General features: G+C 37.7%; 2 protein-coding genes across 7 annotated transcripts in view; one reads left to right on the top strand and one right to left on the bottom strand.

Annotated features, from left to right (window-relative positions):
• Positions 1-16,158, bottom strand: part of BEND5 (BEN domain containing 5) — a 918,531-nt gene extending 902,373 nt beyond the window's left edge. For all 3 annotated transcript variants that reach the window (XM_081947742.1, XM_081947743.1, XM_081947739.1), the window contains exons 1-2: positions 16,111-16,158; positions 9,745-9,867 (exon numbers count right to left, since the gene is read on the bottom strand). In XM_081947742.1, coding sequence (XP_081803868.1) covers positions 9,745-9,867; positions 16,111-16,150 — 163 coding nt within the window. In that variant the 5' untranslated portion in view covers positions 16,151-16,158. The remainder of the gene's footprint in view (positions 1-9,744; positions 9,868-16,110) is intronic.
• A 10,181-nt stretch (positions 16,159-26,339) lies between these two features.
• Positions 26,340-26,629, top strand: part of ELAVL4 (ELAV like RNA binding protein 4) — a 123,737-nt gene continuing 123,447 nt past the window's right edge. For all 4 annotated transcript variants that reach the window (XM_081949327.1, XM_081949326.1, XM_081949322.1 and 1 more), the window contains exon 1: positions 26,340-26,629. This exon is cut by the window's right edge and continues 232 nt beyond it. The gene's annotated coding sequence lies outside the window, so the exon portion shown is untranslated.

Below are 26,629 nucleotides of genomic sequence, written 5' to 3'. Positions count from 1 at the left end.
TTTGCAAGGATTATAAGAGGCATATGAATTGAGTATTCCTCCATTAAACTTGTCTCCTTCCTCCTTCCCTCCCTCTCCCTCCCTCCCTCCCTCTCCCTCTCTGCTCTTGGAATGAGAAATGAGAAATGTCTATTAAACTGCTACTGGAATATCTCGGTGCCCATAGAACTATAGCCTAAATAATTAGGCTTTCTCTGCCTAAGCGACATATAGATGGGCATGACTGCATTCTAACAACCATGGTGGCGCAGTGGTTAGAATGCAGTATTGCAGGCTTACTCTGCCCACTGCCAGGAGTTTGTTCCTCATCGGCTCAGGGTCGACTCAGCCTTCCATCCTTCTGAGGTCAGTAAAATGGGGACCCAGATTGTTGGGACAAATATGCTGACTCTGTAAACTGCTTAGAGAGTGCTGAAAAGCACTATGAAGTGGTATATAAGTCTAAATGCAATTTCTATTGCTATATAAAAATCAATACTGAATTCTAGGAACAGAGAACAAAATTTGTAGTGAATTTGTCATATGGTTAAAACTTGTGAGTCGTATTATCCTTATCTTTTTTTATCCTGACACTTTCTTTTTTCTACTAAATAGGCAATACAGCCTGCAGGGGGAAAAAGTCATAAAATAAAAGAATAAGTTTAAATGATTCCGTGTGCTTTATGTGTGTGTGTAGAGGTTGCTTGATGTTATTTATTTTACTATCCAAGACCAATTCAACAAACATTAAAACATAATAATAATTAAAATACATATATTAAAAATACATGGAAATCAAAAGTAATCAAAACTGTGAGGAAGGTGAAAGACAATTTTTAAATGATAAAGCTACATATATACATTTTGCCATGGGCTTTGATACATCCAAAAATTGATCACTGAAAAGGAAAGCAGTGATGTTCTTGTGGGGGAGATTCAAATTTCTGAAAATTTGACTTCTGATCATCTTTGGGTATACAATATATAATTTAATAAAACCTGAGATATGGCTTTAAATTTAAGTTGTGAACATATAAATACAGTTTACATATGGGGGGTTAAAATGTCTTCCAGTTGTTAATTGGTAATATTTTTATTTGAAAGATGTAGCCCCACTATAAATATTCAAATATTGAGAAATAGATCTCAATTTATTAGACTCTGAATGCAGTGGACTAATTCTTCCTCACCATTTTATGCATGTACATATTGAGTAAAATACATAAAATTCAACTCCAGTATTACATATGTATAAAATGTCAAATATGTTCATATAAAATCTCTCTCATATTTAAAAAACATCCAGCTTTGATAGACAAACTGCCCATTAGTTTTATCATTCTAATCTAGACTATGTATCTAGTCTCTATTGCAGTGTTTTCTATAGCTAAAATCAGGGTCCCAGCATGCCATATCCCATTGCTATACATGTCCCTAATCTCCCTAGTTACAGATTAGGAACTCTATAATTCCTATTGGTGTGTCTAGGTTAGACTAGAACTCAGAAACTATGGCAAATATAATTATTGAGGGATTATAGGGAGACATCCATGCTTCAATCTCTCTTTATGGTCTAAATAAGTGGGTCAAAGTTCAGGATGTGGTATTTATATTATTAATTTCTTTAAAATATTGTTAAAATGTTTTCTTATCAAAAGGCATTAAAAGCTACTGCTTCTGATAATTTTAACAAAATCTCACAAAATCTCAACCCTTATATAGATACAGGTTAATACACTTATATAAGCATACTTTATCAGTGATACTGCAAAAGAGAAAATCAGGAATTATTTATGCCAGAGCTGGAAGCCCTTTTCTCACAAAGTAATTTGCCAAGCCAAGTCTTTACAGAAAGGGAGAATAAAAATCTCTGCTGCCTTTATAATAAAACTTAATAAAAAGTTATTACACAAGGGAAAAAACTCTAACTTGGATGTTGTCTGCCACCCAAGGAAATTAACTCAGTCGAAAAAGAGATAAAGGGTTTTATCTTCACATAAAGAGCAATTCTTTAACAGCAGTGCCAAGCTTGTTGCAATAGACTTTGAGTATACTGTAGACATCTGGCCTGTCTATTTTTCTCCTGGAATTCAATAGCAACTAATTTGTTCCTTTGCAGTAATGATGCTCCCTATACTTTCTTTCAGGGTATCCTGATGCTGCTCAGTTTATTTCCTGTCCCTTGTAGACATTTAGAATTTTTTATTCTGTGGAGATTGACACACGCTTAGAGCTATTCTCCATCCCCATCCCGCTTATCTCTACTCCTGCTTTATGCTCTGCTACATCTTTTAAGACATTAGTTTAACTCTACTACAGCTCCTGACGAGTTTGCTTATTTCAGTCAGTGGAATGGTGTTAAGGCCCTATGCCATTCCTTGCTTCACACATTCACACGTCTTACAATTTGGGTTCTATGTGTTTCATCAAATAACAGAAAAGATGACATGTGTATTTAGAATTATTTAAAATCTTTCCTTCCTTCAGAGAGCTGGGCTCCAAAAATATTTGAAATAATAAAAAATAAGTGACTGTACCATTAAAAGACAAGTTGTTTATCCACAACACTGTTCAAACTAATCAGATGGATTACTATTTATTGTTAGTGTGCACATACCTAAACGCATATTGCCTCACTGCTTATTTATATGAAAGTCCATAGAAGCCACAAATATGAATTATGCAGTTGCTTGTAAATAAACTCCATAAGGTTTAAATACTACAGCAGATGTAAGTAGCTGCAGGAGGTATGCCCACAGATATCTCCCTTGGTGCCCTCCAGACTACACTTTAATTTTGTTGCTGATTTAAATAAATACATGAAAAGCTGGCATACTGAAAATAAGTACCTCCTCAAACATTATCTGTGTTTCAAATATGCCTCTAACTTCCAAATGGGATTCAGAGACATTGTTGATAATAAAAATGGTTTGTATTTTTTTCTGAGTTCTGAATTTACACATTTAGAATTTAGACATTTCTTTGTAAATAGAATGCCTTGTATTCAAAACATATTCTACCTATTTATAGATTTTTTAAAAAACAATATATATATATTTATTAGCATATGGCATGTGTTAGCCAGAGATCATCAAGATGGCTGGCTCCCTCTGTGAAAGGAATTTTTCCAGCAGTGTTATCTTACCCGCAGCACGCCTGAATGCCAGTAGGTAGTTGGGAAGCTCCTTTCCTATTCCTATGCAGTTTATTCACCCTCGTTAATCGAGCCACTGAGCTGCTGGCCTCAGCGAAGCACAGACTCAGCGCCTTACTACAAGAGCCATCTATGGAATGTACATATTTCTCTCTCTCTTAGACCTTTATTATTCATATTAGTAAGGCACTATTGCCTAATAAATAAATAGTTCATCAGAATTTATTTTAAAATATATTTTTATAATTTATTAAAATATTTTAATATGGTGACAAGCAACAGGAAGAAGGAGAACTATTTAACTCATTTTTTGCATCTGTCTTTACACAAAGGGAAAAAACAGTCCAACCTATCAAAAACAGCACCACAAAAATCAGATTAGGAACACAAGTTAAAATAGGGAAGAAAATGGTAAGTGAGCACCTGTCTACGCTAGATGAGTTCAAATCACAAGGACTGGATGGCTTACACCCCAGGATTCTGAAGGAACTGGCAGACGAGATCTCAGAACCACTGAACTATATCTTTCAGAGATCCTGGAGTACGGAGGAACTACCAGAGGACTGGAAAAGAACTGATATGGTTCCCATCTTCAAAAAAGGAAAACAAATAGATCCAGGAAACTATAGACCTATCAGCCTGACCTCAATACCAGGGAAGGTTCTGGAAAAGATAATCAAGCAACAAATCAGCGAACACCTAGAAGTAATCAAAGTAATAACCAAAAGCCAACATAAGTTTGTCAAAACAGATCATGCCAGACTAATCTTATTGCATTCTTTGACAAAGTGACAAAATTAGTGGACCAGAGGAATGCCGTCAATATAATTTACTTGAACTTCAGTAAGGCATTTGATAAAGTAGACCATAACCTACTACTAGATAAAGTAGAAAAATGTGGGTTAGACAGCATCACCACCAGATGGATTTGTAACTGGCTAACGAACCGTACTCAACACATAGTCCTTAATGGAACTGCATCTACCTAGAGGGAAGTATGCAGTGGAGTACCCCAAGGCTATGTTTTAGGCCCAGTACTCTTCAACATCTTCATTAATGATTTGGATGAGGGGATAAATGGGGAACTCATCAAATTTGCAGATGACACCAAGCTGGCAGGAATAGCCAACACTCCGGAAGATAGGAGTCTTGACAAACTTGAACATTGGGCACTATCTAACAAAATGAAATTCAATGGTGAAAAAAAGTAAGGTTCTACATTTAGGCAAGAAAAACAAAATGCGCAGGTAAAGTATATGTGGTGCCTTGCTCAATAGTAGTAATTGTGAGAGGGGTCTTGGAATCCTAGTGGACAACCATTTAAATATGAGCCAGCAGTGTGCAGCAGCTGCCAAAAAAGCCAACACAGTTCTTGGGTGCATAAATAAAGGGATAGAATCAAGATCACATGAAGTGTTAATACCACTTTATAATGCCTTGGTAATGCCACACTTTGAATACTGCATTCAGTTTTGGTCCCACGATGTAAAAAAGATGTGGAGACTCTAGAAAGAGTACAGAGAAGAGCAACAAAGATGATTAGGGACTGGAGGCTAAAATGTATGAAGAATGGTTGCAGGAACTGGGTATGTCTAGTTTAATGAAAAGAAGGAGTAAGGAAGACATAATAGCAGTGTTCCAATATCTCAGGGATTGCCACAAAGAAGAGGAAGTCAAACTATTCTCCAAAGCACCTAAGGGCAGTACAAGAAGCAATGGATAGAAACTAATCAAGGAGAGAAGCAACTTAGAACTGAGGAGAAATTTCCTGACAGTTAGAACAATTAATCAGTGGAACAACTTGCCTCCAGAAGTTGTGAATGCTCCAACACTGGAAGTTTTCAAGAAGATATTGGATAACCATTTGTCTGAAATGGTATAGGGTTTCCTGTCTAGGCAGGGAGTTGGACTACAAGACCTCCAAGGTCCCTTCCAACTCTGTTATTCTATTCTATTCTATTTTATTCTATTTGCATCCATTTTCAATTGCAATATTTCTAAAAAGTTCTATAAGAATCTTTTTTTTTTTGCAATACTATGTAGCATTTTTATTAAAAAAAAGATTTTATTTACATGGATAAATAATGGGACTTATTTCTTATAAGTAATATATATATTTATTTATTACCTTAATAAAGAAACTATTCAGAAAATGTTAAATGTTATCTAATGGTCCAAAGTGACTGAAAATATTTTAAAAGTAGAGGTATGCTGGTTTTGTTGTATTCGGGTTACCTTACACGGGAAAAGACCCGAATACAACAAAACCAGCATATATATACATATATAGTTGTATTTGTGCTGATAAATAAATAAAGGGGGACTAGTATAGATCTATTTCAAGCTATTTAGCTCTCATCAGCTAGCCATACCCTTACTGGGATTTGAACCTGGGCTGTATACATATTAGGCAGATATCTTAGCCACTAAGCCACAGGCTCTCCTCCTTATCAGCTGAGCCAGGGAAATAGGTATGTATTTGTGTTACAACCCCTGCTATGCCCAAATATGGGAGGGAACTCACTACTCCCCCTTTCTGTCTATCGGCTCACTGCAGGAGACCATGCAGGCAGAAAACCATATTTTTAATATTGCCATTTTATATTTGTGTTGTATTTGTACTGATACATAACACAAATACATACCTATTTCCCTGGCTCAGCTGATAAGGAGGAGAGCCTGTGGCTTAGTGGCTAACACATCTGCCTAATATATAATACAGCCCAGGTTCGAATCCCAGTAAGGGTACGGCTAGCTGATGAGAGCTAAATAGCTTGAAATAGATCTATACTAGTCTCCCTTTATTTATTTATCAGCACAAATACAACATAAATATAAAAAGGCAACATTAAAAATATGGTTTTCTTCCTGGATGGTCTCCTGCAGTGAGCCGATAAACGGAAAGGGGGAGTAGTGAGTTTCTTCCCATATTTGGGCATACCAGGGGTTGTAACACAAATACATACACACACACACACACACATATATATATATACAAACATACATACATAACACACATACATACATACACATATATATATACATACATACATACATACATACATACATTCCGATTTATTATGTATTTTGTTTTAGATGTTGTATGCTACCTAGTATTTTACAGTGAGGTATTAAATAAAAGAAATTATTCTTACCTTACATATGAATATAAAATGAAATTTACATATTTTGAACCTGTAAATCCTAATATAACTGGGATCAATGCTCTCATTACGCTGCTTCATCTCTCCCATTAATTACAGTGCTTTCTAGGGTGCACACAAGAAACTCTATAATTTAATTGGACAAATTCAATCTCTCTGTTTTAGCAAAACATGTACAATTTATTTTGCATTAATAGTCCGGACCTACCTCAGCTATTCTCATAGTTTAGACAACAATTCTTCTGGTGTGTTTTAAAATTTGATACTATTATATTTATCAACTATTGGTGAAATTATCAAAATAAAGTCATCTCAAGGTTTCTTATAGGTAGGAGACAGCATATTTCCAAACAGTTTACCATATTTTTCAGAGTATAAGATGCTCTGGAATATAAGACACACATTACTTTTGGGGGAGGAAAAATAGGGGAAAAAATCTGCCTCAGCCTACCAGCATCCATCGGTATTCATCTGGGATGAATCACAGCCTCATTCAGCACAAGCAGCTGATTGGCGGTTGGATCAGCCTCTCGGAATATTACCAATCAGCTGTTCCAGGCTGCAGAGATCACCACAGGCCATTGCCGCATCTGTACATCATGTTCTTGGCCTCCACACATCACATTTTTGGTCTCCATGTGTCATGTTTTTGGCCTTCATGTGTCATGTTTTTGGCCACCGCATGTTTTTGGCTTCCGCACACCCTGTTTTTGGCCTCCATGCATCGCATTTTTGGATGGGTCCATGAGGTGGGGAGCGGTGGTGGCGACAATCCCCACCACCTGGAACTGGGTGAAAACGCAACATGTGGAGGCCAAAAACAGGATGTGCGGAGGCCGAAAAAGTGATGCACGGAGGCTGAAAACGGCCAAAGGGTGGGAGCCAGCGGAAGGGTGGGGCTTCAGCAACATTTGCTGTATAAGCCGCACAGACATTTCCACCCACTTTTTTTGTCTTGTACTCTGAAAAATATGTAATTTAACATTGTTTTCCAAAAAGCTATGTCTTATGAGAGATTTCGATAGATGAAAAAGATAGAGAATGTCTACATATAAAATGCATCCAATGGAGACAGGTGCTTAGGACCTTCTAATCCTAAGAATCAGGACAGACAAAAGTTTTCACTGCAAGGACTTCCTCCTGTATTTCTGCTGAATGGAAATAAAACATATTTTATACATTTATTCATAATTTATTCATAATTACTTCCTAGTTTTGCATAAAGAATAATTATTTATCCTTTGCCCGCTCCCGCTCTCCCGGTGGGCTTCCCCCGCTTCTGGGGGGGCACAGGACGCCCCGGAGAGGCGTCCTGCCGAGGGAGCGGCTCGCGGAGGGCCCTGGCATTGGCAGTGGCTGGTGGGGGCTTCTCCGCTTCGCTCTAGGCACCGGGGAGCAGTTTTGGAGGGCGCGCCTGCGTCTCGCTCCATGCCGACCGGACAACGCACTATTGAAGGAAGCAGCGGCGGTATGGTGAGAGGCTTCCTTTCTTCATTCCCTTTCTTTTGAACTGATGGACTTTTCAGCTACTTTAAAAGTTAATCTTTCGGATTCTTGCTGGAGGTGCGGCTAGAGGGAGGGGGATTTCTCCCCCCCTTGGACAAGCGGCTTGAGAAGATTTTGCTTTCGCTCCCAGGGGAAGGAGGAGGGGGGAGAGCCAACTAATGATGCCTCACCCCTGTAAAAGTGACTTTCATTGGACTTAGTTCCAGAATTTATGGGTGAACTGAGAATTTTCTGAACTTTTAAAAATTTGTTATGCCTCTGAGCCCAAAGCTGGCAGGGTAAGATGGCACACTTCCGGTGTCTTCATGAACTGTGAAACCTGACTCCACCTTTAAAATTCAGGCTTCCGGTATTTGTCTCCGTGTCACCCAGAGGAATCTCTTGTGGATTGCTATTTTCTGAACCCTCTGGAGAGAAAATTTTTCTCTATTGCTAGACTGACTAAAGAAACTCCCATCTGTTTGGATCTTCTGCCTCCTGGACTCATCTGCCTGCTCTACTTCTCCAGCTGTCCAGTCTCTACACTGACTGATCTCTCTGTTTTATAAACTATGTCTCCAAAAAGACCACCACCTGGAAAACCTGGCTTTGCTACCTCTGCACCGACATCTGCAACATCCAGTCCTGCCACACAGTCAAAGATTACAGAACTGATGCAACCTAAGAGTACAGAGAAGGATTTGCAACAAATGCTTCAGCAACTCATACAGGGCCAGGAAGAAATTAAGAAACAATTAAAGGAAATGAAGGAAGAAATTAAAGAGAATCAAGTCCAAATTTATAAGAACTCACAGAGACTGGACCTTGTGGAGGGTGGGGTGGCGGAGGCGAGGGGGGGGGGGTAGAAGAACTTGATATCCAACAAATGAAAACAGAATTTGAGAGAATGTCCTTTTATCTTAGATTTCAAAATGTTATAGAAGCAGATGGGGAAAATATAAGGGACATTATGACTAATATCTTAGCTGAATATATACACAAAGATAAACAACAGATGGAATAGGAGATAGACCTGGTCTATAGAGTGAATTCAGCATATGCCAGAACACACAATGTACCCAGGGAGGTCCATATTAAATTTCTTAGGAAAAGCACAAGAGACATAATTCTGGGTGTACAAAGGGGGCAAGCATTGACATATCACGACAGGGAGATAACCATCTTGAAGCAGATCCCCAAAAAAATTAGGGAGAAAAGGAAAAATTATTCGCAATTGGCGAATAAATTATACCAGAAAGGGGTGTGGTTTAGATGGTTGATGCCTGAAGGGATGCTGATATTCTGGAGGAGGCAAGAATTAGAATTAATACACCCATAGAGGCTCAGGCCTTTATGGAAAAAAATAAAGCGAACCTAGAAAAAACAGAAGACTCTTCAACGGTCACACAGGACACGGGAGGGGCCGGAGCTCTGCCAGCAGGGGGAGAAGGGGCAACACCAAGAAAGCTCAGATCACAAAAATGAATAAGAAAATCACATTGTTATAAACAGACCGAAAGTAATAATGAAATTATATCTAGACTATATATCATAATATATAAGCTGATTGAAAAAAAAAATTTTTAGAATTAATATGCTGATTTTATATGAATTTGTATTAATGTTTTATACATAGATGTATCTTATGAGTTTGGAGGGAGGGGGCGTCTGCCACACTTGCAACTGCCAAAATTTGTATACCATTCCACCTACCCTTTTCCTTATAAATGTTTTAAAAAACCAATAAAATTTTCTGAAAAAAAAAAAAGAATAATTATTTATTGGTCAAAGTCTCATAAAGTCAAACATCTATCTTTTAAAAATATAGGCTTATTCTCAATATATTAAGTTCCTCTATGAGGGACATGGGCAGTTGATAAATAAATTCTGTAAATATTTTTGAGCTAAATTTAAAACCTAATAGCTATCACCAATTAATCTGATAACTAGAAATCCACTTACCACTTTCAAAGCAGGCATCAAATACAAGATGACCCTTTTTTGCCTGTCCATAGTAACCTGGTGGAAAAGCTGTATATTTGCTTAAGTTTCCTGTAATGATTTCATCTATTTCTATGTCGCTACCTGTTGGAATAACAATAAGGAAGCCAATTAGATATAATGAAAAACTCAACACAAAATAAAATGGAGTGGTTCTCTTTATTAAGAATTTGCAACGGTGGCAAAACCTAATGCTTATTTACATATTTCAGTGGGGGACAACTATGGCCCCTTTAACACCTGTGGACTTCAACTCCCAGAATTCCTGAACCAGCATGGTTGGCTCAGGAATTCTGGGCATTGAAGTCTACAGGTCATAAAGGGGCATATTTTCCCCTGACTTACTTGCTTGTTTATATTTCATATCTCCCTCAAAGAGAGATTCTGGGAGTAGAGAGCATAATATTGGCATATAAAACAATTTATAAAATTAAAATGTAAAAATTAATTTACAGTTAAAATTTTTAAAACATTAAAATTCCCAAAAGACAAGAAAATTTCCAAGAAGGCAATTTGATGGAGGAAGAGGGATAGTTCTAATGATATCAGCCAGCTGTTACGGTAAGCTTTTGGCCTGCGGAGCTGCCAGCAGAGTTGGATAGCGAGGACTAGTCCCCTACAACTACATTACCCTTTGGGTCTCCCAGGCAAGGCCTTCTTTTCAAAAACGTTTGTCTGAAAATTACTCCTAATAAGATATTTTAAAGCATTAATTTTATTTATTTGTATCCTGCCTTTATTGTTTTTACAAATACATCCACTCTTCCTCCTATTTTCCATACAACAATAATCCTGTGAGGTAAATTGACTGAGAAAGAGTAACTGGGCCAAGATAACTAGCTGGCTTTCATAGCCAAGGAAGGACTAGAACTCAAAGTCTCCTGGATTCTAGTGAAGGGGACAATACACTTTATAACACACACACACACACACACACACACACACACACACTTAATATACAGTATCTTAACATATAATACACTTAATAATAATAATAATAATAATAATAATAATAATAATAATAATAATAATAATAATTAATGCTTCTAGACCGCCCCCTCTCCCGAAAGGGACTCGGGGCGGTGTACAGTTCATACAAAATATAACAAGATACAATAAAATTAAATATGTACAGTTGACAATTGACATGGAGGAGGTTAAAATGCAGTTGAAAGAACTGTACAAAGCAGATATAGAATAAATTCAAACCCCTAAAAACAAATACAATAAATTAAAAAACCCCTAAAATAACCAGATATAATACATTTGCCAGGAGGGACAGTTGAATTATGCCAGGCCTGCTAATCGGAACAGGTGGGTCTTCAGTTTTTGCCGGAAGGAGCGGAGGTCAGAAGTGGTTCTAATGTCGGGGGGGAGGTCATTCCAGAGGGTTGGGCCCATCACAGAGAAGGCCCTACTCCTCGGTGTCGCCCGCTGGCATTGCTTAGTGGACGGCACCAGGAGAAGTCCCTCCCTGTGTGAGCGTATTGGCCGCAGGGATGTATGTGGGAGGATGCGATCCCGCAAGTAACTAGGTCCCGTGCCATGGAGCGCTTTAAAGAAATTGCAATATTATAATAAATATTGCAATTTCTGTTCTAGTAATTGCAATTTCTGTTCTAGAGAATGGGCCTAAGTATTCATGGTCCATAATAAAATCCTATATAGTTATATCAGAGAATTAAAACATTATATACAATATAACACACCTTACTTTACAGTGCTATATACTTAAGCAAATTGTAGTTACTCATTTACATCCTATTAAATTAAATTTAGCTTGTTTGTTTTTAGCATGCTGTTAATATCAACTTCAGATTCTCTAAAGATGTACATTTCATTGAAATTAATGACATCTAAACAAAGAAATGAGATATGCAATCTTACTTATTCCTATTCATTGGTAATTCTCATTGGGCATGTTTTGTATTTGGAAAAAAGAGATGGTGTTATTAGTTGAATCATAATCATACTTAAAACCATAGTTTTACCTGACTGTAATGATTATTGTTTAATTATTATTTAATTATATAACGCTCTTATGTTGAGGGATCTCAGAACAATGTACAAAATATATGAAAGAACCAGTTTGGTCTAGTGGTTAAGGATCCAGGCTAGAAAGCAGGAGAATGTGAGTTCAAGTTCTGTTTTAGCCATGAAAGCAAGCTGAGTGACTTTGGGCCAGTCACTCTCTCAGCCCAACCCCCAGCTGACAAGGTTTTGTCCTTGTGGGGAAAATAGGAGGAAGTGTGTTAGATATGTTCATTGCCTTGACTTATTCATAAAAATAATAAAGGCAGGATAGGAATAAATAAATTAAAAAAATAAATACAAACAGTTTGATAAACATCTATAATGATAGTCAACAATTCCATCAACAAACAGAATTAAGCTAAAAAGCCACATAAAAGGCAAAATAATCCCACAATGCTAACTTCCAGAAATGTACCAGATGGATCAAAATTCACTGTTAAATTGGATGTACTTAGAATTCTACATTGTAAATACATTCAAAATAAATAGTTGAATAACTGTTCCTTCACTTGATATTTAAATCAAGACTAGGCTGGGAACCAATTGTATTACTCTGTGAAGCAGTTCCATAATTCAGGCAGCATTTTACTCCCAGATAAGGCACATCCACCAAAGGGCCTTCAGCGCTCTCTTGGCACTTGGGATGATTGTTGAAGAAAGCAATCTTCTCAATACCAATATACAAGGGCTGAAGTAGAAGCTTAGGCCTCCAGCAGCCTCAGCTGGACCCATTGCCCCCGCCATTCTCCAAATTGCATGTGCAGTTGTCACAATGCTTCAGAACACCTCAGAAACTTTTGAAAAGCTTTCCAACGCTTTGTAAGAAGAGTGGGAACTATTTGAAGAATAGCACACACTATTTGGAGAATGGTGTGAGTGGCCTTGGGAACAAGGCTGAGGCAACAAGCAGCTGCCTCACATAATGTGCCCCATCAGCAGCGGAAGATGGCAAAGATTCATTGGTGAGCACAAGGCAGCAAGGCCAGCCAGGTGAACAGAGCACAGGGTGGCAAGGCCAATAGAGGAAGTATGGAGCACAGGGTGGGAAGACCAGCTGGCTAGCAGTGTGGGCAGAGTGCAGGACAATAGCCAAAATGAGAGAGATGGAGGGGAGATAAGCAGGTGGGGGAAACTGAAAAAGAAGCCATCTCTTACCTTATTAAGGCTTGGAGCTGGAAGCACCAAGCTGGGAAAAGCTTAGATTGAAATAGGCCCTTACCAAACAACTGGTGTCATTCTAATAGCAATGGCACAGAGAGTGCCACAATTGCCATCATTAAACAACTGTGTCACTCAATATTGTGCTTTATAACATCACTTAGCAATGGAAATTCTGGTCCCCATTACTATAGGACTACCTGTACAGTTCTTTCAAAAAGGATCCTTTAAAAATGTATGCTTATTAAAAAAAAACAGTTGATGAATTCATATTTAGAATTAAGTTGATGTTTAGTGTTTAGAAATAAATTTAGTTTTCTATAACTTCCAACATTTAATAACTATATAACAAGGATTATCATAACACTTAATGTACATTTTTATATTGAAAATGTTTCACACAAATTGTTTAAAATTAATATTGCTCATAAATGATAAAAATGCATTATTAGTTAAAACTGACTTCTCTGTAATAAAAGATTTATATATAACTTGAAGCAAATTATCTTAGTAAAAATAGTAAATTATAATAATTTACTAGTGATGCAGAGCAAATTGAGAGGAATAAAAGCAGTGCTATGTCATTGTTTCTGCTAAGAGACCAGCTGCTTTTGGCCCTTTCTCAATCTGAACTGTTTCTCCCAGCTGGTTATTATGTAAACTGTAATTTTATAGAACAGGGAACTGAGGGGTTTTTCCCCTCATATTATCATTCTCTTTTCCTTGTGAGATATATTTCACAACCCAGAAACTATCACTTCACTTATTTTTAAGATCCTTTCGGAACCATTTTTGTTAAAGATTGAGCTACATACACTGAAAACAAATAGTGTCATGATGCGTTTCATTAGAAATCCAGGTCCTACACAACCTAGTAAATCCTATAATTATTATCCCAACATATAATTGGGATTTTACAATGTGCTGTCTGTATGGATTTAAGCAAAAAAAAAAAACACCACTCCATTACATGAACTTACAAAGTTTCTTGTAAGTGACATATTACAGATCATTTGGTAACACTAGTCTAATTCTTAATTCGTAATGTAGAGCCAATGGGCACTCCTAGAATCTCACCTCTCTAAAGCTCATTAAGATTCTCAGCCCTTCTGATTTACTTTTTTTAATTTAAAACTTATTTGGGATCATTTGCAAGCAGTAAAGCTCCGAATCCAGCAACTCTCCTCTCCTCTACCTCTCCCCAGCGTATCTCCAGGGCTCATATGAATCAAGAATATACTTCAGATAGGGAAGAAGAGAACGAAGACCAGAAAGTCAAAGTTCAGTTTCCCCCACTTACCAAAACCTCTGAAAAGAAAAAAAAGAAAGAAAATGGGTTGGAAATCTTAGATATGGGCATTAAGGATGTACTTACACCATCATATCTGAAGCTGGTGGTATTACTAGAATAGCTGTAAGACATTACCTCTTAAACCTATTTCTGCCAGATAATTGACAGGAATATCTTAGTCAGTGGTTTTAAATTCCTTCTGATTTCTGCACCTTGTTAGCTGGTTCCTAACAATAGACTTGTTAGGAAAGGAAGAAATGTCTTCCTTTCTCTCAACCAGAATGAAGTATTGCAAAAAATACCTAGTTGGAAAATACATGTTTTCCTTTTACTCTTCCAGTTTTGAAGAGAATGTTAAAGGCGTGAGAGGAAATGCTACTTTGCAGCTAGAAGCTTTCCACATAGCAATTGCTCAGCTTTTCCTTACAGAAGACCAGACAAAATATACAGCATAGTATTTTCTTTCCCTTTTATGTGCATGGAGAGTGAGGGATTTTTAACTCTCCTGCTGGTCAACTGGAAGTGGGGACTGATTAGCTCATGATGCCGCCTGCTTCTTTTCAGTGTTTTAAACTGAGCCAAAATGAAGTTAAATACAGGTAAGTGTCATACAGTAGTGCTTGATGAAGGACTGGAAAGAAGAAACAATATGGTCTGTAATGACAAAAATGGAGGTAGAACAACGTATGTCAAAAGAGAATGATAATTCCTGGAAGTGAAATGACAGAAGTAGTAATCAGATAATGGCCAAATGGTAAAAGGATGCCAAAATGAGGTTTAAGCCCCTGAAACCTTAGTTATGTTAAGTATTTGTAGTTGTGTAGAAATGTCAGCACCTGCCTGAAAATTACCATTTTAGACCAGGCTGGCCTTTGGAAATAAAATGTTACACCTAAAAATTCAGATACTTGATTTCTGTGTTCACCCAATAGAACAAATTACATTAAAACAATAAGACTAATATTGATATTCATAAATATTTCTTACATCAGATTTAATTAACACGAAGTAAAAATGTATAGCATTTTTCAACGTTCACCACAATTAGTATTTAATTATAAAAAACTTTTTCCTATCTTTTTTCTTTTCAGATAGAAAAGGTAGAATTGCTGCAGGAACAGTAATTAAGACCTTTGCCTGAAATCACTGAGGACCTCAAATTGTCTATCTGTGATTCCAACCTTCTTGTATCAACCTCAAATTTCTTTGGCCTTTTTCGAACCCTTGGGGTCTGGCATATGACTACTGTCATCCCCCCCCCCCCCCATACTGCTTAGGTTAGGCTATGTTTTTAATTCAGACATCTAAGCCCTTTTTATGAATATATCCAGGGGACATTTTCATTTTAAACCCTATGCCCTGCTTCATTCCCCTTCACTCTTTAGATAGCACTCCTTGCTTTTATCTGTAATTTTTCTATGGTCCTCAAAAAGCTCCCTTGCTTCCGAAAACGACATTTCTTTTGTGGGAGGCTTTATAGCTATCACTATACACTAATATACCTGGAAGTATAAGGATCCCCCCCCACCCCACAAACTAAAGAGGCCTAAACTTACTTCATCCTGTAAGTAGATCCCTTTCTGACCTGCATGTCCCGCAAAGGGACTGCTGTATTTATGTCCGAAAATATACAGTAACGCTTGTTTGTTGACAGCAACACTCTTTGCACAGAATATGAGGTCATTCCTTACCAAAACACTCAGAGCTGAACTGACTTTCTGCTACCTATTCCCAAAGCCGTTCCTCCCTACCCATGTATGTTCATTCCCTTTCTCCGCAAAGACCCTCCAGGCAATTCTCCCAAATCTCGCCCCCTCCTCCCGAAAACTACAGCAATTACTAACCCGTTTCTGCTGTCCTGCTCTCCGCCATATTTGTTTTCATCCCTATTCCCCCCCTCCCAGCACAAGACGCTGCTGGAACGTCACCATGGCAACGTACGTCACAGCGCGGGAAGTTCCTCATTCCCTCTTCTCCTGCATGCGAATGGCTTGTACCGGGATTAAAAGTGTTAAGAAGTGGGAAGAATAAAATATTGATATAAACGCATGCCAATCTGTAGATGGATAAGTGGCAGTTGAATAGAAAGTGTAATCAATGAACTTCAACGAGGCTGCACCCGGAACAGGACCTCGATCAATTAAGTGATCATCATGCCTAAGAAAAAACGGAGGTGGTGGGGGGGACGGGGGGGAGATGGAGACATTTTCCAATAAAAGTTAATGCTATGAAAAAAAGCTACCTGGACCTAAAAAATGCATAGGTTTATAACATTGAAAATATATGCAGAAAGATTTTGTATTCTTAGCTATGCCTTCATGAAATAAACAGGACGTGAGTGATAGCAAAGGCAAAAGCACAAGTCTCGTCTTTTTTTATTTAGATGGCTACACCTTACAAAATTGTTCCATCTTTATTTCTCTACTTTTCTTCAGAATGGCTTCCTCTTCTCTTGGGGACTAGAGGAGGAGTGTGAGATATTGGCTGCTTTTCCCAATGTGAGTGTGTGTGTGTGCATATATATGTATGTTTTGTCTCTATATGGTTTAAGATCTATAACACTGATAGTTTCTAGTAATTAATGTGGCTGGCTGGTTTCTGACTTGATTTTTGGTCAGTTTAAACATATTTGATACCTGAATGGCTTTTTCAAATTCACTTCATAGTTTTTGTGCTGCAGGTGGAGTGGAGGGGGGGGGGGGACAAAGCAAGCGTGGGGAAGAAGAATTTGATCTACCAATAAATAGGCATTTCTCAACCTCAGCAACTTTAAAATGCATGGACTTTAATTCCCAGAATTTCCCAGCCAGCGTGAGAGAAATTCTGGGAGTTGAAGTCCACACATATTAAAATTGCTGAGGTTGAGAAACACTAGATGAGCCAATCTTCTAGGGAAAGGCCTTTGGCCTTCAGCCCTTCCTCCATTTCTTGTGCAGATTGTAAGTAAATAATTCTGGCGGTAGGGGTGCATGTTTGGATTAACCAGTACATTTTTTCTTCATTTCCTGTGGAACCTATTGTCTAGTTGCAACAATCTTCTGTTCGAGGTATTTTCCAAATAATATTGGATTGCACTTGTTACACAACAGATATATGTGTAAGGAGCCAGTAAACTGTAGTTATCCATAATGCCAGTAAAGTAATTGACATCCTCTAGTATAGAACTGTATGCAGTGGACAATAAAAAGGCACCTTAATGTGCTGTTGCAATTATAAATATCATTGTGAATCACTCCACTCCCACCACCCCTTTCAGGACAACTAGCTGCTGGGCAGGAATCAGTATAGGAAGCAGTAAGTTTGCTTCCTTTAGCTCACTGGAGCACTAGAAAGAGTGAGTTGTCCAGACATCCTCAAGTGGGAATAAGGGACACCATTTTCTTTTCCATTGCCTCTCCAAATGTCCTAGCTTTTAATGATGGTGATCTATGCACTCAGGTGATAGGACACAAGGGACACGATATGAATAATCCTAACTCATATCTTGAGTTACTCTAACCCTAACCCAATGGTAGGATTTTCATAGGTTATCTATTGATTTAATAGTCTTTTAAGTAATCTTGTGGAATTGCCTTTACCTTCAGGAGAGTCAGAGGCAGTATATGTATCAAATTCTTTCCAAGGTACATGCATGAATCATACCAAGATTTATAATGATGTAACCACTATGTTGGCTCACCTGGCAAGCAGTTGATCCAACTGGGAATTCATTGTGAAATATCAGTCACAATGATTCTAGATCTTTACTATCACCTACTACATTTCACAGTATTCTTCCTATGTGTTTATTGTTATATTTATATATAACCACATACATAACTTTGTCTCCAAATATGGACATCCATATTTTTTCTTTCAAAAGGAAATGCAGCAATGCAAGCAAGCAAGCAAGCAAGCAGATCATCTTGAAGTGAATATCAGCAGACTGTCCATGAAATCAGAAGGCCAGTTCCCGGGGCCCCACCCAGCAGTAACTAATCCCCATGACAGCAGTGACATTGACTGTGTTGCCCTTCCATCAAACATAATCATCAAGGATCAAAGACAGGACTTGCTGGAAGATTCCTTTGTATTATGTAGCTAATATGATTTGTGGCTGGATACAGGCCTTTTGCCTGTTGTCCTCAGGATAGTACATGTCATGGCTCAGTAATCCCAGTGTCAGCCCTTCAAAGTAGGCCAAATCAAGAAACGAGGGCAGAATACTATATGTCTTGTTGATAGCTATGTGCAGGTTGCTAAAAACTGTGGGAAGCTGATACCTATCCTGACTAACACTGTCTAATGCAGGACTTATGACTTGATGCTCTGTGGTGGCAGTCACACGTTTGAAAATTTCAGGGCTCTCTCCGAGTTCCAAGTTGATGTACAGGTAGTCCTCAACTTACGACCACAATTGAGTCCAAAATTTATGTTGCTAAGTGAGACAATAAAGTGAATTTTGTCCCATTTTATGGCCTTTCTTGCCATACTGAACCATTGCCGTTATTGAGTTAGCAATACAGTTAAGCTATCTGGCTTCCCCAATGACTTTCCTTGTAAGAAAGTCCCAAAAGGTAATCACATGACCCAGGACACTGCAACTGCCATAAATATAAATCAGTTGCCAATCTGAATTTCAATTACATGAGCACGGGGATGCTACAGTAGCCGTTAAGTGTGAAAAATGGTCATAACTCAACTTTTTTAATGCCTTTATAACTTCAAATGGTCACTGAATGAACTGAACTAAATCAAAGAAGAGCACTTGCCTAAAGCATTGGGCAATATGATACTGCTGACATAACCTGAACTAAACAAACATCTTAGATAAAAAGGGATATTATTCCAAGAAAAGGGTAAGTAGGATTTAAATATGGGATTATCCAATTGATGAGCAGCACGAACAAGAACCAGCACAGTAGTAACTGTTGAGATGCATAACTTCCCTACTCTCTGCTATAATTCCTGGTGTGGCAGTTTGTCATGCACTTCTGGCACTAGAGCACATCTGACATCAGGAGGGCCATGAAGTAACTCATCGGTGCATTGTGTGCAAATACATTAATAATGTAACCCTTTAAGCCCTCCATATCCTGAGCTCTGACCACCTGATTCATCATTATTGAGGACTCTGCTATCAAGTGGCACAGCAGTACTACACAGGTGAAATGATGATCAAGGAAAGAAATTGTGACAGTCATGACAGCTTGAGTCAAATATCATTGTTTCAGTACTCCTGAACTTGGCCACCTTTGCTACAAAGGTTTGAGGTGGAGAAGGCCAATCAGAAAGTATGACAAGACTGCAAAGTGTGCTTTTTGTTGTGCCGGGGTTCTTTGATAATCCTGTGATTAGGACTCAGCTGATGTTGCCCATCGTGGGACATGAGGACATGACGGCTGGGAGCAGAGTCTCTGTCCTCAGGAGGATTGTTGAAGCAGTGGTGTAGTAGGATCACAAGCTCCTTTTTTCTTTTACATGAGAATGTGACCTTGGATTCTTTGCAGTCTTGCTTTTTTCGCAAGAAGTGGCTCATCACAAAAGAGAAAGGGAGGGAGGGAGGAGCAGTATAACCTTGTGGCAAAGAGGTAGGCAATTGGATACAAGTAGATGCTGCAATATAAAGATGCTAATGTGCTATTCAGCACCCAAACAATATAAAAGTGAGTGGAAGGATTGAAAATGGAGCATAGATATGCACAAATGAAGGCAAATATACACATCCCAGGATCCAGTCTGGTTCAGTCACCGGTCCTGGTTTACGAGTCTGGTAAGAGAGAAGTTTCCTGAAGATGGGCTCCAGCATGAGTCCAAAAGTTTGGAAGACCAAACCTCTGGCCCAGTGACCGACCCAGATTGGATCCTGTACATATACAGGACATTTGTATATTGGGTAATATGATTTACTGTCACTTTGAATTTTGAAAGAGGAAAGAAGATTAACAAAGAGATTAAGTAGGCCCTTGAATAAAGAGATTAAAGTATATGTGTGGTTTTAAGTGTTTGAAATCTACTAATAGTAAACTTATCTAATGAGGCTATGAGAACTGAGAAATAATCTAGCTTCCTTAGTTGTTCGTTTTGTGAAGATTTTGACTCAACAAAGAGCTGAGTAAGACTAAAGCATTGGCCTGTTTTGGCCATGTATGTATGTATAATGACCAGTGTTCAGACTGGATTTGCAATCAGTAATAGACAGAAGTAGCAGATGTGTTTGACAATTACCTGTTCTTGTATGTTTCTCTGGCAATCTCTGTCCATGCACGCACAGGCCATACCCACCCCAGGTCCGCAAGGCAAAAAATATAATGATTTGGCCCATGACACGATTGAGTTTGACACCCATGCCTTAGGGGATGACTGCTGGCAGGACAATCAGGTGTCATAAAATGATAAACTTGTATATTTTACATATCTACCTACCCACTGCAAACATGTTCATTTCCTCAGCCTTATTCACTACTCCCAAGCACAGTAATAATTGTGAGCATTCAAAATGTTATTTCCTTAAAAATAAAAATGTCAAAATTGTCCAAAGTTCACTGGACACCTGGATTCTGGAATTCTTCCCAGAATCTTTACTCAGTATGGGTTGTAAGAAAGGTCTAATATAAGGATGGGCAACTATAGCCTCTTTACAACTTGTGGACATCAACTCTCAGAATTCCTGAGCCAGCCATATAGGGGTCATAGTTGCTCACCCCTGGTCTGATACATTCTTCCATGTGTTTCATCAGTGTTTCTGCTTTCCTGTTGTATTTTATAAACCCCACTTTGGTTTGTGTAGTCTCGAAGGAAAAGGGAGAAAGGCTTAGACTATAACGATCAGCAACATTTTATGCTAGGATGCATTGAGAATTTTTTATCTGGAATGCTTTTTTACCACTGACCCTGACCACATCTGGCATCCTTGCCAGCTTCACCCACCAACCTATCAGTTGGACAGCAGTCAAACCAAACCACTTGATGAGTTCCCTATCACTCTGTGTCCCCTAGGCCTGCTGGCAAAATCATTTATCCAGGGCCTTTCAAAAGAGTGTCAAGGTGTGGAGGCCAATCTTATTTCCACAGGGATGGTTTTCCACAGGGAGAGAGCCACCATGGAGAAGGCTCTTCTTGGTCCTACCAGATGGACTGCCTTAAGAGAAGGGGACCTGGTACATACTCTGCCTCCCTGTTCTGGTGGATCAGGCAGATATAACCGGAAAAAGACAGTCCCTCAAATAACCAGGACCCAGGTCATGTAGGGCTTTAAAGGTGACAACCAGCACCTTAAATTGGACTTGGAAACAAAGTGAATTATCTAAGTGGTGACAGTGTATCTGTATACCTTGTAGAATTATTAAAATAACGTATGTAAATCCATGTGGAGCAAATACATTTTGGAGTAAGTACATATACTACTGCAATAGTTACTTGTACTGTATGGTATTATGCTGTAAGGCTAAATAAGAATTTGAGAAGTGCTCCCTTTTTGTATACAAGGCTTTTAATTGTGACTTTTTTATTGATTGTCATATACAAGTGATAGTTTATAATTCACCTTCCATCCCCATTTAGGTAACTGCTTTTCATCTTTGAGTTAACAATTAGTCAATATTTGTATTTAAATTTTGCAATCTGAAAGTCACCAAGTCCATTTTAGATAGAGTACATTTCAATAAATCATAACTATGGTCATACGAATCAGAATTTTATTTGATGGGATGCAGACTCATCATTTCTGTTTAAAGTCCTTAATATGTACACATAGTAGTGCCATCCATATTAATTGATGAAATAATCTTTAATCACTTGAATATACCTGTATCAATTGTTCATCAATATTATCAATATTTAAAGAAATATATAAACTATCCTTTAAGAAGAGTAGTGCTGGAACTTCAATACTTCTGAAACATAAAATATGTTTGCATAAAAAATTACAAAAGTAATAACCAACTATTATGAAAGTATTAATAGATTTTAGATCTCATTGTCTATGTACAAGAACAAAAACTGGAGTATATCTAAATGATATAATATTTCTTATATCTGTAAGTTATCTACTGTATTAAAAAAACCTGTGAAATTTCACCTAAAGATCTGAATCTATAGTTCATACTGTTAGAAAGTAATGACAGTACATTTATTATATTATTATAGGATTATTACTACAAGTAGAATATTACTGTCAGTTGGAGATATATTTGATCCATTCTATTCATACCCATCTGTTTCAGAGATTGCAAGGTTGTTATTGTTGGATCACTGAAACTAGACAAAGAAACAGGGCGGTCTGTGGGAGGAGTAATGCCAATTACATGTTCAGGTAGAGCAATGCTACATAACAAAACAAATGTGCAGTTCATACATTGAAACCTCAATCTTACCATTAATTCAAGTATTGTATAGACAACAGCTTTCCTTGAAAACAAGTAAATGTAAGTTGTTATTCTAATACTAATTTTAATGAAGTTTCCACTTTTTTATATGAAAAATGTATTTAACTAACTGTTTAGTTTATATTAAATATTCCTTCAAAACTATTAATACGACCTATTCAGGGATAAATCATAAAAATTATATATAACTTTAATAGTTTTGAGTTTTGAAGCTTGATGTGAGAGTTATTGGTTCAATTTTAATTAATCTACAATAAATTTGCCATAATATATTGGCACTGTTAATAAAAGCAATTATTAAGCAATCCCCTGATTGTTTCTGGAATACTTGAAATAATTTTAGGTGGGTCTCGTACAAGAATAATAGCATCTAAATATACATTCTGGCCTCATAAACCCAAATGTGATTTTCAAATCTTTCCTTTGAAATATTCCCATTTACTTCAAAATAAATTAAGGTAAACATTTGTGAAGACAGTGATTTCAACTTTAAAATCAAAATTAAGTTACAATGGCAAAACTGGACATGTATTTTAAATATAAGCACGTTTTGTTGGTAAAATGTTCCACCAATTTCAATGTGTTTTAGCCCCAAATATTTATGCTCATTGTTGCAAATAATTATGAAGTTTTATTATAAGTAAATATGAATCTGTATGTTTTGTCAAGGAAATGTAGTGTATTACAGAATAATTCCATTAGATAAGTTTGCAGCTCCATAGAATTATTATTATTTTGCAATTGAGGGTAAAATTTGGAATATTTTGAGCTATCAATAGAAATTACTGAAATATATCCATTTCAAGCACAAATAGTGAGTAGATATAGTACTTATATGTGCATTTTACACTTATTGTAAACTGCACTTTTTTAGAACATAAAGTTCTAAACTTTTAAGGCTTATATATTTTATTTGTATTGTTACAGCTACTTGTAGTGTTTCCTCAGATCAAAACCAATCTGTTCACCATATTTGGGTAACGGATCATTAATTAGGCGCTATTCCTTTTATTTGCTTTTTAACAAGATTTTGTGACAAAATTATGTTCTATGAAATTCCTTGTGATTCTAATTTTCTTTTGCTAGTATTTTTTTAAAAAAAGAAATAGATTTTTTTCAGGCATTAAGGTAATCTACATAAAATGCAATGTTCATAATAGCTTGATATTTTTAAACAGATACAAACATCTATATTTTGTTTGCATTTATTTTAGGTAACCATGACTGTATATTCAATTTATTTTTGTATTTGCAGTTAATTACAATGTACATATCAATGAACTTGTATAACCTCCATCATGTTTGCATGTTAGGACTTTTTGTACAGCATATGGTTGAAATTATTTTCATAATGTACATTTTTAAAAAACTGTTACATTTAAATTTTGTCAGGAAGATAAATTGTCCATACTATATGCTAATATAAGAAACATTAATTTTCATTATGTAAATATGGACTTAAATTTACACTCATGAGGTGAAAAATATACCTTTTTCAAAGAAGTTTAACTCCAGACTTCACGGATTCATTGTTGTAGAGTGTTTTGCTAGAATACATTTCTTAATAGTTTCTTCTGGAAATTTTTTCCACCTTCATGGTTTAGCACATGGTCTAGGACAGTGATGTTGTTGCGTGCCAAAAGCGCATACACGCCCACACCCATAATGCAAAATGTGCATGACACCCCCCACGCAGCCCACCCCCTGCACATGCACACAGTACACCCCCTGTGCCCCATTTTGGGCCTAGCAGGCCTTCCCGTAGCATCCTGGGACCAAAAATGGGGGGGAGGTCCGCACGCATGCATTGTGGAGCTGAGCTGGGGTGACGGTTCACGTGCCAGCAGAGGGGGCTCTGTGTGCCACCTGTGGCACGCATGCCAGAGGTTCGCCATCACGGGTCTAAGATTTCCTCTTGGTTTCCCATCCAACTAAAAATCACAACCAAGCTCTCTCCGGTGCAGGACAAAAGAAGTACTATATCAGTGGCACCAGAATGTACGGAAGCCAATATGCTTATATAGGGCTCCATCACTACAGGATAACACAAGTAGTAATAATGTATGTGGGTGACAAAAATGTAAAAGTTATGAAAAATGGGAATATATATTAATATGTATACAGGGCAAAAGGGAAGGGAGTATAAAATTAAATACACATTAATACACATTAATTGCAAAGTAAATTGTACTGCAATAACTAAGTAATTGTATTGCAGTATGGTATATCTTCACAATAATCATTTACAGGATTACAAGTAAATCAGCTTATTTGTATTTATTAAATTAGTGTTTCTTGTGGTCACAGAAAAGATGACTCAACTGAAATATCGAAATCTCTTTTTCAAAATTTAAAAATAAGGTTGTTTCACTTACAATGCATGGACACTGATAATTTCATTTTTAAAGTTTAAAATAAAACATATTTCCTGTCTGAAACAACTGTGGCCAATTTTACTACTTTACACAATTAGCAAAAATCATACCAGCATCTGATATTTGTAAAAGCAAATCAACCTTTGCAAATTTATCTGAAAAGAGGCAGACATTGTTTCGTGGCATGTATTGCATTCAAGTATGTGAATGTCAGGCTTTAGGGTCATGTAATGAGTTTATTCAAGCTCCTGCTTTAAAAGCTCTCAAAATGTCATCTTCTAGAGGCTTTTCGCACCTTTACCTGTTTGACTGCTATAGGTAAACTAACTAGAAATGAAGATGCCTTAAGGATTTCAACTCTTGTACTGCTTGCATCCATACTCTGCTGCCCAAGCCCAACTTGTGGACTGCCCTGTCTCGGTGCTCCTCCCAACCTGTAGGGATTGCAAGCCCCTATTGTTTTCCTATATCCAGACGGTTTTTGAGGCTCTCAAAAATTTCATGCCAGTATATTGGCCAAAGGTGATTCCTTGCTTCCAAGCAACAGAAAGCATAAGTGTGAGGGTCTTTCTTATCAATTCCTTGTTGTTCTTTGCTTCTCTAGCCTGTTACTTAAAACCCCCCTTTTCCCTCTCTGATTCATCACACAAGTAACAAATCCCCAGAGGATGGCAGCTGTTGTTTTGCTTGCATTACATTTTTTTTCTTCATCTAGCTCAAAAGGGTTGAATAAAACCACTACCAACAAAACCTACTGGGCTAGGCGAAGAAACCTTTTTAAGGACTTCAAAAGCTTGTATTTACGGATTGTTACATTTTGAGAACAGCTCTTCTTCACAAGCCATGACCCATTAGAATTCCCCAGAGGAAAATCCTCCAACACTGCATTTCCTCCCCCCTCCTGTCTTAGAAAGTAAATAGGAAGAGTCTGCAATAAGGAGAAGAAGAAGAAAGCTTGAGCACATTACAATTGTTCACAAGCTTGTCCTACTAAAATCACTAAGCCTTGACCTGGAAAAGAAACCACCTTTGCAATCCTGTATACCTGTATTCATCAGCAAGTACAACTAAAGAGCGCTTGCTCTCAAGTAAGTCGATTCAAAATGGTAATGTCAGCCTTTTTTCCCCTCTGCATTTGATGCACATGGCCCTGCAGAAAGATTCCCACAACCATCTTAGGGTTTTATTTACTGTGCCTGTTTCATCCTAGGCTTTCTGCCAAATAACAGTTTTCCTGCGATGGTTGCAATTTCCTACAATTAGGAATAAGATTAACCAATATCGCAGCAGGACTTCCTAGTTGCGACTACGAGGAAAGCAGGCCGTTTCTCATCCCCATAACGCCCTTCGGTTGAAAGCCGCTCTTCTTCCCAAGCTTCCTCTTTAATAGTCGCGCGTGGCGGAATAACAACACTTTCCACCTTTTTGCCTCGTGTCCCTCTTTGGACGCGGGCGAGCTTTCCCGCTTTCCCTTCGCAGACCCGACAGACGACGCGTTCAGATTGGCCAAAAGTCGCCGCGCTTAGAACGTTGCAGTATCCTTAGCTTTAAGATCTGGATCACGTGTCAAACTCGGAAAGTTCGGCAGCCCTCGTGCGCGCGTTCCGTGGCGCTCGTACATC

The sequence above is a fragment of the Natrix helvetica genome (genome assembly GCF_964273705.1).
Source record: "Natrix helvetica genome assembly, chromosome: 3".
In the NCBI taxonomy this organism is placed as follows: domain Eukaryota; kingdom Metazoa; phylum Chordata; class Lepidosauria; order Squamata; family Natricidae; genus Natrix; species Natrix helvetica.
This window is presented reverse-complemented; position numbering and strand designations above follow the sequence as displayed.